We start from the raw sequence: 15,909 nt of genomic DNA, 5'->3' as shown, positions 1-15,909 counted from the left end.
GATCTTGTCATGCCTTAGCTAGCTGTGTTGCTTCACTGCAGGTGTTGAAAGTGTAGGGTCCGTTGGATAAACAGACACTAAGAATTCTGTGCCATTCATTTAAATTTTTATTTCTGTTTTTTTATCACAACTTTTAGAGAGCACATCTCCATCTTACTAGCATTTTTAAACTTCTCTTAGTGCTCTACTGATTAAAATTTCATTATCACAAAGCATTTTATGCACACTTGAATCCTTAAATAATGTGTAGTAAATATATTGGTTGAAAATGGGGATCTATTGCAATAGTATTTAATTTAATAGTATTTCTTATTGGATGTTTTGAACTATATGAACAGTACTGAATATAAAGATAACAAGATCATTTGGGAAAAATTGTAGATGCTATATGGGCTCTCTGAACTGCTTCAGGGAAGTTTTTAGATCATTTAGTAAGTACACCAAGTTTATTTCGCCTGTTGTTGAGGGGTGACTGTATAAAGCTTTGTAGCTTTTTTTTTCAGATTGTGTAGTTGTTATGTTAGCAAAAGTAATCTGGAAACTACAAAAGAATGGTGAGCCTCTTCTGTCGCCTCTGTGTTCTCATTGGCTTTGTTTAAAACACTGCCCATGTTGCAGAACATAGTGACGTGTCAACCCACAGATCAGCACTGACCAGAAGGGGTTGCTCGGGACAGGGACAAGGCAGGGGGTCAGATCTGTTTTGCCCTGGGTCCCTGTTGCATTGTGCTTTGTTACTGATCAGCCAGGGTTAACTCAGTTCATAACTCAGTTGATTTCTTTTGAATAAAGCAACATTTTAGAGCAGGCATTTTAATGCAGCTTTTAAATGCAGCTTTTTAATGCAGCATGTATAAAATGTACCTTATATTAATTTTGACTGTTTATAACATAAGACATTTTATGATAAATGACATGAAGTAATGCATAATAACTGGGTTATTGGGATGGCAAATAATGTGCCACAGTGGAAGAGAAAATACTTTAGAAGTTAATAAAAACCCCACCCCAATGTTAAAGGCACGTAAGGCAAGTGAGAAATTAATGAATCACACCCAGTCTTGAGAGAGTTTCTTTTCTGTGTTTTCCTTTAGTTGGCTTTAGATAAAATTTGCTTAATGGTATTTAAGTCTTAAGTGAGAAAAAAGTGTTCAGACTGTTATCAAGGTGGAATTCTTAACTCATTCATACAGCATGTTTTGTGAAGTTTGTCATACCTGTTTTCTCATAAATATAAACCAATATGAAAAATTTGGAAATTTGACTGTAAAGAGATTTTCAACAGTTAGGAATGTGAATGTATGAAAACACATACTCTGCATTGGGGACAGCTTTTCATCACTCATCTGTAAGGGGCAGAGACTTAACACTGAATTGTTAAAAGGCATTTTTAAATACTAAACATGTAGATCAGATAGTAGATGTCACTGATCAAGCAACCTTGTTATGTGGATATTATGTTTTACTATAATACAGGTTATTAGTAGGCTCAGCTTGATCTGCAGCACTTGCTAATTTCTTGCAGTTGTCAAAAAGGGTAGTGCACACAAAGACTCTTGTACACATTTTCTTTAGTAAAGACTATGTAGGCAAAGGAAATACCTGCTTCTTTATTTGATTTGTAATTATCCGTGTCTTCATATATTCCTAAAAAGTCTTCTAAATATCTTGGTTTTGAAAGTTAATACCAAATTCTACAAATTTTTTCTTTTAGTATCTACAAAGTTAAAATACAACTGAATTTCTTCTTTTCTTTTCAGAAAACACCCAGTACAGACCTTTCAGATATCCCTGCTCTCCCTGCAAATCCTATTCCTGTTATCAAGAATTCAATAAAATTGAGATTGAACCGGTAAAAACAACCTCAGGGGTCCATAAACAGTATCTGCCAACTCAACCTGTTGTCTTCTAATGCTAGAAAAAAAGGAGAATGGAGGGTGCAAGACTAGAATATAATCGCAAGTGGATGTAGGTATATTTTGTGCACTTCCCTTTCTGGACTAAAATTGCCGCTTGATTGGAAGTCCAGGTTAGTATGTGAAGCCAGGAGTACAATTAATGTGTTAGCAACAGTTGCATTAAATATTTCGAAGGATTACTGCCTTTAAAAACATGAACACTATTTGTAGCCATATTTGACATTCTGATTGAATTTGTTTGAATTGTTTCAAAATTGAGATAAAACTGGCATAAGAATCCCTGAAATGCACTTTTATGTACTTTTTTTATTGGAGTATGACTAATTTTAGATCTTTAGCTGATACACTTTCATTTTATTGAAGAAGCTCTTCAATAGTAGTAATTTGCAAATTGGATGACATTCTGTGACATACTATACATTGAAAACAAAGTGTATAGTATATTTACTTCAACTGCCATCAAGCAGCAGTAAGTCTTTAAAATGTAATGTCAAATCTTGGGGTTATAAGACATAACTTGAGGAATTAATTGGGAAGTTTTGGTATTGGTGGGACATGATTAAGATGTGGTCTACTTTTATTTATAGGATTATTTTAAGGTGCATACAGATCAGCAATCGAACAGTAAATAAACTTTCTTTTGAGTTAATTGAACTCCTTATTCCCTTTTTTGATCCCTTTATTTCTTGGGAAAAGCTTTTGCATTTTATGTTGGGGGTTTTTTTGTGTTTTATTTTTTTTTTAATTATTTTTTCAGCTTGTATGCACCATATAGGACAACAGTTATTTATACAAAATAAAAACAAGCCATGTACTCATTTGGGTTCCCCCTTGCCTCTTACCTAGTCATTATACCTTGTGGCCTCTAGGCACAAATTCAAAATTTGTCCCATGACTAAAGTGTTTAGGTAAATATTGCGTGCCTGTAAAATACAACACCTGTCTTGATGGCCTTTGAATCACTAAATATAAGATGATTTTTGTACACTCCATAAAGGTCCTGTATGCATTAAAAAGCTTCAAATTTTAAATGAATGCGAAAAGAGTTTTCCCGATGAATTTTAATCTTTTTATTTTTAGATGGCTCATCAGAAATAGTTTTACATACTGAACAACACGGAATTTTTAAAAATCATATTTCTAGTAAGCACTTGACATCTAGTAAGCTCTCTTACTCCTATTTTTTGTTCTTGTAGTCCTATCAAAAAAATAACAGCCTTTTTCTTTTGGAAAAACTGAAGCTCTCATGGCAAAGAACAGCAGTATTTGAGGAACATGAGGGATACCAACAGTAATACCAGATGTAGATAACAAACTTCATGTTACTATTACTTAAGTCTGAAGTATGTGGGATGTCAAATCATACTTCCCATACTTTGATTAGCATGTTTTACGAACTCCCTTCTCCCATTGTGCTCCATCCTATTACACGTGCATCTTTCATGTTAGAGTTAAATTACTTACACTCTTCCCCTTATCCTTCTAAATTAATTCTCCAAAGTCAGAGTGTAGCTTATCTTTTACTTAGGCTGTGCAGTAACTGAAGGTTTTTTTTTTTTTTTGCCATTTGTCTAAGATGTCTAGTATACAATATTTCTCTTTTCCTTGCCCTGTGCAGCCTGCTGTCGTCCACCCCCAAAGAAGGTTATATCTTACCAGTTGAAGTGTACAAGCTGTCTGTGTATTTTGTGTAGCTATGGAGTTTAGACTGAAATTGCCAGGCACAAATTTAGTCTTGTCATTTTGTTTACACATCAGAAAATCTTTTTCATTTTATTAAACGTTTCATGTAACTGCACCCAAGTTTTGCCAAGCTGGAAACTTGGAATCTTTCTGTATAGTGACTTTTTAATTCTAGTTTTCATAACCTGGAGATCAGACTGTTGCTTTCGCATGATGTACGTAGTGTCTCATGACTGGAGTTTGCTTTGTTTTATAGTATCTGTACTCCTTGTATTTTTCAAGAGCTATTTTGTAAACAGATGATGTATTTCTCCATTGAAAACACAATAAAAAACAGCACAATCCCATGGTTGTCTGATTTTTCTGAATGTACTAAATTGATTCTACTTTCTTAATTGATACTCAGCTCTTAAATTTTCTGCTAAGTGAAAATACAGTACGGCCTAAAGAAATACTAGACAATGCTTATATAGAGAAGATTAATTTATGTTTGCTATGGGAGGTGGAAGTAACACTCAGAAGGATATTGAGTTCTAGTCTGTTAAAGGGAAAGGTTGCAAATTGTTCAGTGGCTTGGTGGGGACAGTTTATTCTCCAAAACACACAAAACATTTTCAGGGTATCCATTCCTTCTCTTCTTAGGAATCAATGTTAAATTCTTCGAAGCTGACAAAACTAGAAGAAACATGTGCCTAAACAATTTAAGGCTACATTATTTTCTTGGAAAGTCTGAACTTGGTTTTTTAAAAACATTGGCTGTAAGAGTTTTGGCACCACACATTTGCTTTTCTTGCAGTGCTTATTCCTTATGTCAGCAGATGGCACTATTTCTCTTCCTGTCAAGTAGTTTGAGTGTGCCCTGAAATAAAAGTAAAAATTACAAGTAGCTGTGCATCACTTGATTGATCTTTGTATCAGCATGAGCCCAATCCTCCAAATGCTTGGTGTGAGTTAACATTAACAAGTAGTCTCCTTTTGACTAAAATTTCTTTAACTGCTAAACCCACTGATGATTATGGTCTTCATATTATAAATGCCCTGCCTAAAACAATTAAACCTTTGTGTTGTATATATTTTTCACAGCATGTAATTGCTTGTTTTGTTTAGAACAGATTAATCATCTTTATATCTTGCCCACCACACTTCCCTTTCATCACAGCTGATGATGTTATTTATGGCTTATCTTTTATTTTCTCTGACCAATAAAAATCTGCTAGTAGATATACACATTTCTGTTCAGTGTTTTCTCAGTCTAGTGGCAATAGGTCTCAATAGATTGTTTTTCTGAGTTCCCCTTCATCAACCTCCAGAAGTAAGTTCACGGACTCATAAGAATTCGCAAACAAGAAGCTGAAAACTACTGTTGTAGCCAAAATAATTAACATTAATAAGCCATGGTTTAACAGATGGCTTCAGACATACTGATTTGAATCAGACATTTGAGTTGATGAGTTCTAGCTCAAGCGGTACTTCCTTGATGTAGGTAGTATATGTATATGCCACTTCTTAAATGAACTTCTTAGTGCATTTCTTGTGGGTTTTTGATTTGGTTTTTGTTTGTTTTAAACTGCAAAATCTTTGAACTTGTAGTTATAAGTGTATGGCAACTGCGTAGTAATTAATATCAACTGATAGTAAATGTACCTTAATGAATGAATTTTATTAACAGAAAGTTAAAACAGTTCTTCAGCTTCTAAAATAACCAAAAATAATTCAGCAAGAACACAGTAGTTACTGCTGAGCCACAACCTATACTTAAATGCATGAAAAACTACTGTGGTAGTTACTGAGGAAGCAGAATATCACAGAATCACAGAATATGCAGAGTTGGAAGGGACCCACAAGGATCATTGAGTCCAACCCTTAGCCCCACACAGGACCATTCCCAAGAGTCACACCTTGTGCCTGAGAGTATCCTCCAAAGCCTTCCTGAACTCTGTCAGACTTGGTGCAGTGACCACTTCCCTGGGGAGCCTGTGCCAGTGCCCAACCACCCTCTGGGTGAAGAGCCTTTTCTAATATCCCATCTAAACCTCCCCTGACACAACTTCAGGCCATTCCCTCTGGTCCTGTCACTGGTCACCACAGAGCAAATATCAGTGTCTGCCCTTCCTCTCTGCCTCAAGAGGAAGTTGTAGACTGAGGTCTCCCCTCAGTCTCCTCCAGGCTGAACAGAGTATATTTATCCTCTTGTAATAGATACTATTTGGAAGTTGTGTGCCTTTCTACAAAAGGTATTTTGCATGTTGAAGTGATGCTGGCATCATTTGTGTACCTTTATGAACACACTAGTCACCTTTGCTGTGATTAATCTCTGCCATCATTGTGGCTGAACAATACTTACCATATATTATAGTTGAATTCTTGGTAGGTTCGCTTGGTTTACAGATCCAATATTCATATTGGAAAAATGTCAATAATAAACTGGTCTTAGTTTAATCTTAGTAGATTTAAGTCTCTTCAATAGAAACAAACCCTTTTGGGTTTTTCGGTAGAGGCAGATGCAGTTTGGTATATCTACAAAGTTCAAACTAATGATTTGAAATACCTACAATCATAAAACATCTGCTAATATTGTCACTGAAAGAATGCAAACTTTGATACGAAACTTCAGAGGGTATGTTTTATTATGAAGAAGATAATACAGTGAACCACTGCTGGATATTCCATCTGCTTTTTTGATATTTAAACTCTAATGGTTTTTTAATAAAGTTTAGGTATATTTGTATTGTTCTAAATAAATTCTGGAATGCTCTTTTTTTTTCCTTCCTATCATGCTTAATGAATTAAGCAGATCACAGTTCCTATTCAGCTGTTCTGGATTTCTTGATTACCTCAGTATTCTTATGATCTCTATTCTAATAGGATGTTTCAAATAAACTAAGAATGGTGACAATGTCCTACACACTTATATTAAGTTTTTGCCTCATAAACTCTTCTGAATTGATAAAAAGTCAAATTTAGCAGTGTACTGATGGTGGGAAAGAAAATGTTTGATGGTATACATAGATTTTTTAAGCTTGGGTTTTGCAGTAAATTACTTTCTCTAAATAAAAAACAAAATACAGGAAAGTAACATGAAAGGATGAAGAAGAAAATTTTGATGTAAGGTGATAAAAACCCCAGCTTATTGAGTAAGGAAAGCTGCATGCATTTATTTAACTTAAGAAACTAACCAATGCATTTAAACTGCCCCATAATAACTGTGGCCCACACAGATACTGGACAGCTTACAAGTGCAAGTGTCTTTTAGTCTGTTTTATTTGTGATCTAGCACACCTGTTTCATGTTTGCTATTTTAGAAGTAAATTCCCTGAATAAGATTACTTAAGTAAATTTTTACATGCCTAAAGTCTACACGTCATATGAAACTTTTCACTTCATCGAAGATTATTTCCGTGGCGTTTGCTTCAGTTAGGGTAATATGCTGACCTAAAGCAGATAAAATAATTAAAGTTGAATAGAACATTAGGTAAAGTACCCTTCATTGATCGGGCACTTCAGATGGCACGAAGATAAAATTGGAGGCAAGTTGGGCAATTCTTGACATTTGAGAAACAATTTCCCCCCTCCCTCTCCTCAAATAGAAGTTTGATTATGAGTAAACTTAATAAACACAATACTTCTTAAAACAGTGTGTAAGTTTTGTGCTGCAGCTTCCACTTCAGCGTTGCCCAGACCTTGCCCTGCGCGGTGTCTGGTGCCGTGTGCCTTCCAGAAATCTGGCATGCGCACTGTCCTTGTTTGCGCTCTCAGTCTGCAGCGGAGCTGTTAATAAAGAGATTGATGATAAAGTTGTCGAAAAGAGACAGTTGGACAGGACTGCTCGCCATGAGTGACAGAGGGCACGCTCTGCCTTCACAGCCAAGAATGCTGCCCCCAGCAGAGAGCCGGCCATGCCTGGACGCTGTGCCAAGCCTGCTCAGTGCTTGGGGAGAGGAGTCTGCAGCTTGTACGGAGGATTTCAATTAAATTTTTAGCTTGTGCTCTTAAAGGGAGATTTCTCTTATTTAGATTGGCACACAATTTTTAAAAAGCTTTATGACCTCTTGAGAATAAACACAGTTTCAACAGCGATATAAAGGCTAGTGTAGATAAGTTCTGAAATTTTTGAGAGTGATCTCCTAGGCGTTTTAAAATATTTCTTTGTGGTCTGGCTAAATGAAGTGAAATAGAGATTCTTAAAATTAACATTTTTTGCTTTTATGGGGAATAAATGCATTATTCATGTACTCAATCTAGATATTAGCTTCTGTAGGAATCTCCCTGACAAGGTGTCATAAACTTGATTCAACTCAGTCACGTGGTTGAAATAAGAGAAGCCCAGGATGATGGATGGAAGCATTCATCGTCTCAGCCACAGTTTATCATCTATAAGTTTTATCCATCTCAATGTAAAAAACAGGTTGAGAAAACATTTGATAGTTTAGGCCATCTGCTCACACAGTATATTGGAGTTATTAGTGATTATTCCCACTGTTTCTTACTGTCATCCAGAACAGTGTGTGGATTTTTTATTCACTAGTGATCACTCTGACCACTAAGTGCAATATCTCATCAATATCTCATCTGGGAGTACTTTTTTTTTTCTTGCAGCATCTAGTCCTTGTTGGTAGTGAGATAAAAAGATCCTCACAACCCAAATCAAGAACAGTGCCTTAAAAAGCACTTTCAATAGCCCACTCTTCAGTGTTCTGCTTTTGAATGTATTTATGGGAGGAAGATCAGTCCTTTTGGCCTGATCGCATTTTGAGTGGTGGTAGATTGTTTCCTGTGGACAAATTGTACAAATACTAGTATAGACTTTTTCCAGGATTATTGCCAATTGGCCATAACTTCATAATTTTTAAAAGAAATTTACTAGTGAATTAATAAATTCATTATGTATTCTTCCTCATTCCTAAAGAACAAAACACTAAGAGCTTTTTCTGTTCAGTGAGCCTTTGACCTCACTAGGGATGAAATCTTCTTTTATAGTAGTTGATGTGAGTAAAAAGTGTTGAATTGATGTAGTAAGATTTTTCTGGTAGTTGATAATAGGCACAAGAATTTTTTCCCCCCTATTTTTAAATTTTGCATCTTGGTTTAGGCTATTTAAAAAAACCCAAACAACAAAACTTCAGAGTTTACTTCATGAAAATGCAGGTTGAATTCTGAAGAATCTCAAGTCCGTCAGTTGACTGACTATGATTATAATAACCTAAGAAGACTGCCTTTTGTTTTGTTTTGTTTTGTTTTTTTAATGCAGGGATATAAGCTAACTCACTCTTGCATTTGTGTTTGTTCTGAAGATGTAGGAATTGGTTGCTAGTCTGAGTAGTGTTGCTCTGAATAGGACCTGTTTAGCCAGAAGCACACCAGATGTTCTGTCCTTCAGATAAAGTCAAAATGCAAGTTTGATCTAGTAGTTTGAAGTAGGAGGAGTTATTTCAAAATACCAGGGCAGGTCTAGGTAAAAGAAAAGCACGTTAGTTTTACCGAGCAGCAGAAGGCAGTGCTTTGCTACGCTGCTGTGCACAGCATTGCACAGCAACACTACCTTGGTTTATACAGAAATTAGTCTAAGCAAATGGTGGAAGTTCAAGTTCACCACCTTTTGAGGGTCAGCCTGTGCAACACTGCAGAACAAAAACTGGAAGTAACACGGGGACTCCTCTGTCATTTTGACAACTACTTGTAGGCTGGCTGACTTAATTCAGAAACAAATGCCTATACTCCTATACTACCAAATAGGATGTGCCCTATGGTGATCCCATTGTCCCTCAGATATTCTCAACACCTTCCAATTGTTTGTTGTTTGCTTCCAGCACTTTTAAGTAGTCCTGGTATTTTGAAATAACTCCTCCTACTTTTTTTTGCTGCCTGGAGGACTGAACTGAGGCTGCAAGACGTAAACCCAGTCGGGAGTTATGTGAACGTGTGCTATGCTGAACGATTGCCAGTAATGCTTTGCTTGCTGTTCACATCTTGTTATCTGAGCCTGTCTCTGTCAGAGGTCCCTCAAAGTATCCAAATCTTGGCCTCATGTCTGCTGCTTTAGGTGTTTTTGTTGGGGAGGTTAAAACAGCACTTGCCCTTCCCACAGGAGCATATTTAAAACCTTTGTTTTTAGGAGACAAGTTGCAATTAAAACCCATGAATACAAAAGAGGGGCTGGGCTTTGGGGTGGGAGGGTGAGTATATGCCATGGTATTGAGCAAATCTGTCTTCAGCTGGCCTGGTCCTGCCTGAAGTGGGACAGTGTTGCGATATCTTAGATTCCTTCTGTGAGCAATTTTAAGCTAAAATTACTTATCACCAGGTTAGGAGAAAAATTATGAAAACAATGTCATCTGATGGGAATCCAGTCCACTGAGGAATAGAGTTTACTTGGGATCTTGGAATTATTTCTAAATCCTTAGGGAAGAGGTTAATAGCAGTGACCTAGATGCTATAGCATTAGGATCCTTGGGGAGAAGGGAGTTTCTTATTTATTTAGGCACTGGTTGTATGCCTGCAGATATTAAATTCAGGCTTTTCTTCATAAAACAGTCAAGGGAAGATGAGTGTCCATTGATCACAAAATTACAGTATATAAAAATGTTAAATCAAACTCCATGTATGTGCTGCCAACTGCCACTGGGAATTTTTGTACAGAGTATAGAATCACTCTGGAGAAAGGACTTCTTTTGTGTTGGAGTTGAAATATAATATACGTCTTCCCAAGAGTTCTTTTATAGCTTTCTAACTGTTTCCAGATCTACAAGCTGTGGTGGCTGGTTCTGTACACAGTGGAACATGCACGAGACTTTATTTAGACAGCCGTGTATTTTCCACTGATAAACTAGAAACTGAAATATGGACAATACTGATAGGAGAAGCCGTTTGTCCAATTGACTCTCTTGGCACCGATCCATTTTTTTTCTCATTGACTTTACAGTATTTTGGACCTTTCATCTGTTGATCTCAAAGCTTTTTGCAAACATTAATTAAGCCTGTTGATGCCCCTGTGAGCTAAATAAATACAATAGGTGTGGTTTAGATGGGTAAATGAAGATACAGAGTAGTTGTCTTGCCCAAGGTCGCCTAGTGATTCAGCAGTAGAGCTAAGAGGTACAAAACTGGCTGCCTGACTCCTCTTTCTAATTGCTGGGTTTAAATCCCTTTTTCCCAGATAAATGCAAACATCAACCAGACTTTCAGACTGGGAAAGACCGATACAGCTCCCTAATTGCAGTTTGTATTCTGACAATGACCATAGCTTTTCTAAAATACTAAATTGTTACTAGCCTTGGCAAAACCAATTATCTGCTTCGTGCAACCAGCCCAGTGAAAGAATTAAATAGCAATAAAAGAGAAGTCATGACTCAAAACTGTAGTTCTGTGTGTTTAATATTTCCTGGGTTTGCCTAATATCTCTTAAGATGTGTAAACCATGTCTCTTCATGGCTTGCTTATCTGTATCAAAGAGGAGGCTATCCAATACTTAAAAAACATTATGTATCAGGAATGGGACTAGCAGGAATATGAAGCAAGGATGAGGAAATAAGAAAAATGTGAGATAGATCTCAGAGGACCTTAAGCTTAGTGTTTGTGATATGAGTTTGTTTCTCATCGGAACTTTATTGGATCTACCTTGTCACCTGAATACAGAAGGCACATATCTACTTTTACTGATAGGTTGAAAAGTATAGAAATGTGACTTGCTGTTTACAGTATGTGGAAAGAGTATATGTACAAAATGGTGCAGCATGTGAGAGCATTACCTTCACCCAGGACATTGGTCTTGCCTTGAGCAGGGTGACTATTTCTCATAGTTCTTCTAGGGCATGAAATGTTTAGGAATCCTTTTGGGATGTGACAGTGTCAAGATTTATAGCCTCTGATTTGATTCTCCTTGCTACTAGTAAAATAGTTACTGCTGCTAGTTAGTTCATTGATAATTAATCAATAAACTTTTGCTTTTTGCATCAAATAAGACTCAGAACTGGTGAACTAAGTCCCCTGACAGAGCTGCTGTGTTTCTGAGGAGATTGTTGCAGATGCTGTGCTGCTAAACTCTCATCTTGCAGTGCAAACTGCAGAGGGAGATCTCCAAGCAGTTACAAATTAGCGTCTGCAGGAAGACTCATACTTTGTATGCAGTGTACTGGTCCAGGAATAAACACCTCCAGTTGTTCTGATACTTGCTGAAAGTGGCAAAGCATTTTGCGACAACATTTTGTAGGCTGCTACAAGGCATTGGGAGACAAAGGTAAATGTGTGAACACAGCTCAGTTTAACAGCTTTTGTTTTCCCGTCCATTATTCTCTTGCTTTTTGGTTCTGCCTATTCCTGATGCAGGAACAAGGACACAGTTTAAGTCTTGGCTTGGAAAATAGAAGAAAGATTATTACTTTTTGAGGAACTAATCACAAATACAGTTCTATCTTCATATAATTTTCTTGAAGGTTTGGTTAGGGGATTTGATGTAATATTAAACATGCTTGTTCTATTATAGCTGTATCATGTCTGTTACTTTTCAGTTTCTTTTTACATTTGGGAGAATACATCAGCTGATAGCCAGTGAAATGCAGCCATTTCTAGTCTGGCAATCAAATGGTACATGAAATGCAGTGCAGTAATGATGGAAAGCTATCAGCTCAATAACATCCTGTGCAAAACTCAGGCTGATTTGACCTTACAGTACCTTGCTTACCTCAGGAGTGCACCCTGAGATTATTGGGGTGGCCTTGTTTAGTCAGGAAAAAGAATTAATCCAAATCAGACCCAGAAAGCACATTGTAGGAATAATCTTGCAGAATGTAGTAAAATTGAATAAAGATTTTATTACATTTTTGATCGACTTCATTTTATACAATTGAATTTTTATTTTTTTAAACATGCCCACATAATGAGTATACATCAGTCTAATATTAAAAATTTCTATTTGAAGTTCCAATTATCTGCACAAATGTCTGTGAAATTCATCTAATGTTTGTTGTTCACATCTCATTTAGAAACCTTTTTCTCTTAAGTACATGTTTAATAACTCTACATTAAGGAAAAATATTTATCTATCAAGCTGTCTCATGTATGTTATTCTGATTTTGGGGGGAAAATCCTGAAAGAGAGTTGAGTTTTGCATCATGATCTGAAGTCTGAAGCACACAGATCCTCTCAGATTTGGATGGCTGACAAAGCAACTTCTTTGAGGCGAGGAGTCGTTTCTTCTAAACCACTGAGACACAACACATGTAATAAAAAAAATAGAAATCCCGGCACTTACTACTGGCTAAGGTACCTTTTATTAGTTTAGCGAACGCTCTGGCAAGCACTGAGCCTGGGAACCACCAGGATGGGGAAGGTGTTTGGCTGGTGTGTCTATGGCCATGCTGCAAGGACTGGGAGCTGCAGACAACGTACAGGGCTGATACGCTGGACAGAACAAGGATGCAGCGGAATTGAGAGCGCACACCCTTGGCCGTGAGGGCTCCGTGCACAGCCAGGGTTGCCGTGCGCTCCCTCCTTCAGGCCATTGCATCTCATTAGCAGTCTCTTTCCGTGGAGTGTAAGAAACTCCTTTTGACCGGGGCATGTTGTTTACTTCCAAACCTGTGTACAGCTGGCATAAATCCCTCCAGGCTGTGGTCAGAGCTGGAAGCTGGCCATTAATACAGGCTGCTTCTTTGTCATGATATAGACTTAAAGAAAAGAAAGCAGGTGCCCTCCTGGCATTTTATAAAGAGTCATTCATGAATATAAGATACTGCATTTTGCATATTAGTGCGAGTGCCAATATAAACCCAGCTGTGTGCAAAATAAAGTGAAATATGTATTTCAAAAACTAGGCCACAGCTTTTCTATGGCGCAATCTGAAAGCATTTGAATCAACTTTGCATATGCATAGCCTTTTCTTTTTAAATTGTATTTTTCCTTTTTTTTCTTTTCCTTGCTTTCTTTTTTTTTTTTCCTTTTTTTCCTTTTTAAAAATGTGGTGATTTTGTAAAACTTCTCCCAAGGTAATAAGACAATAATACAAGCACAAGCTGAGGAAAGGACAGGCAGATGCCACAAAATGAATATGCACCTCTGTGATAACTCACCATCCCCTTCTCTGGTCCCAAACTAGAGCTCTCCTCTTGTACCAAAGTGGGATTCTGTTCTTCCACGTGCAGCTGTTTCTGAGAAGACAGTCAACAATTTTGCTTGGCATTTTGTTATACTTTAGACCAAACTCTACAAAGGTAAAAGTTCTTTATTGCTGCATTTAAGTCCTAAGGGTTGAAAAAGTGTATTTTCAGAGTCCCTGATATACAACTGGTCCCCCGCAATCTTCATGCTGAAGGAAGGTGAAGTAAGAGGGGGCAAGGGAATGCGGGGAAAGTAGAAGAGAACCCTCTGGACTTTGATGGAGTTATCTGCCATAGCAGACCATCAGGCAGATAACATCAGGAGTCATTTGTTTTGTGGGCCTGAATGTAACTTCCCCTCTTTCTCGCTGTATACTTTCTTGCTTCTGTTGCATTCACAGATAGTCAATTATTTATAAAAACCCCGTGTGGGGAAATAAATAGATGTGTCCAGGGTTCTTTGGGGTTAGGTAATTATTAAATTAGGGATGTCAGGGACATCAGAAAGACAAAGGCCCATTCTTGCCCTTTGCCCCAAGCATCTTCTGCCTTCCCCTCTGTACAATCCAGGGACAGGAGAGGTCAATGCTGAGGAGCTGATGGGCCAGGCCAGAGTGTCTGGCTGTGAATGAAGGTGAAAATGGTTTGGTTTCATCAGTGAAGACATCCAGATGCTGTATCAACCTGTGTCCCCAGGTCACTAAGGGGATTGGTGATGCAGCAGAAACCTCAGCACCACAACCTAAGCTTTCAGGTTCTGTAATCATCCAACCAGCAAACAAAACTGCCTTCTTTTTTTTTTTTCTTTTTGTGTACTTCTCTTAAATCCCATAATGGATCCATCTGCATTCATAGGCAGTTAAAAAGTCTGATCTGATGACAACTCATTTTTCTGCAGTGAATTGTGACTGACAGAATGTGATGCTAACAAAACCAGAGGCATTTAAAACTGGGTGTATGCACTTGTGAAATGAAGATGTGGGGGTTCAAGATGCACTGATAGTAGAAATTAGGTAGAACTATGTCTGATTGATTTTGCTCTACAGTTAGCAATGTTTTGTTTCAGGAGGATTCTTCGGTTTTTTGCTAACAGGCGCTTGGCTTTAACAATATTCTTTCACTGTTTGGTTCTGGTAGATTTAATAGCATAGTTGCTAAATTGAGTTTAGATAGCTTATCCTGTATATATTTATAGATAAGAAGTTCACTTAGGGATTAGGGAATGCTTCTTGTATATGCACCATTAAGCATAGCACATCTGGTACTGAACTAGCAATCAGCAGAATATTGACAAAAGTTATAAAGAAATCTTTTTTTTCAAGTGAACACACGTTTCTGTGTGAGGTCAAAATGCTTACATGACAAAAGGAGTAGCACCAAGAGCTGTAAATTAAAACCAAAGTCATACTGTGCTTGGGCAAAATATGAGTAGTGATCTTGATTAGAAACTGTTGTAGTGGGTCAAAAGATTTGGTGATAAAAAAATCATCTTACGGCAAAGTATGACCTACCTTTTAGTTGTAGTTTCTGCTTTTAAGAGAGAAAGAGGAGCCTGTTTTCTAATATATGGAAAAAAGCTGGAGAAGCAATAAGTTGTGAGAGAGATTAAAAGGAAAATGAAATACAGACCTTGACATAATATTTGCTTTAACTGGACAGTCAGGCCTCTAAAAGTAGCCTTCAGAGCAGTAATTGAAGCGCAACACTGTTCTTCTTAAAACAAACAAAAAAACCAAAACAAACAAAGTGCTTTAAATAGTGGGGAAACTGTGAACACTCTCAAATTATCTGGGAGTGAAGGGAGCTAGAATGACCACATTACTGATGCTCACCAGCTGTTAACCAAAACCAAGGAGGGAGCAGTGACAACGAAGGGGATTCATCCAAATTGTCGGGTATCTAGTCTTTATTCATGCCAAATGTAACGCTTTATATTGCAATTAACAGAAAAGTGATTAAATCTTTGAAACATGGAGATGAGCCTTTCAGACATGCAGGTGGTTCTTCTGAAATGCCTGTTTGTGGAGGAGAGATCTGTGTGTATGTATATGCATGGGCAGCTCTACTCCCACCAAGCAGCTCAAGGAAGCTTTTCTGGGCTATTTATATACTTTATGGCAGGCTGTTTTTGCTTTCTAAGTGGAAAAGCTGATTCATGCTGGTGTGGAAGCTGATTGTGCTGCCAGTGGGAGAGGCGAATTTGAGGTACATGGGGA

General features: G+C 37.4%; 1 protein-coding gene across 4 annotated transcripts in view; it reads left to right on the top strand.

Annotated features, from left to right (window-relative positions):
- Positions 1–3,949, top strand: part of PAPOLA (poly(A) polymerase alpha) — a 43,587-nt gene extending 39,638 nt beyond the window's left edge. For all 4 annotated transcript variants that reach the window (XM_050335269.1, XM_050335267.1, XM_050335266.1 and 1 more), the window contains exon 22: positions 1,761–3,949. In XM_050335269.1, coding sequence (XP_050191226.1) covers positions 1,761–1,856 — 96 coding nt within the window. In that variant the 3' untranslated portion in view covers positions 1,857–3,949. The remainder of the gene's footprint in view (positions 1–1,760) is intronic.
- The last annotated feature ends 11,960 nt before the right edge of the window (positions 3,950–15,909 follow it).

The sequence above is a fragment of the Myiozetetes cayanensis genome, unplaced genomic scaffold (genome assembly GCF_022539395.1).
Source record: "Myiozetetes cayanensis isolate MyiCay16 unplaced genomic scaffold, myiCay2020 scf6-25, whole genome shotgun sequence".
In the NCBI taxonomy this organism is placed as follows: domain Eukaryota; kingdom Metazoa; phylum Chordata; class Aves; order Passeriformes; family Tyrannidae; genus Myiozetetes; species Myiozetetes cayanensis.
This window is presented reverse-complemented; position numbering and strand designations above follow the sequence as displayed.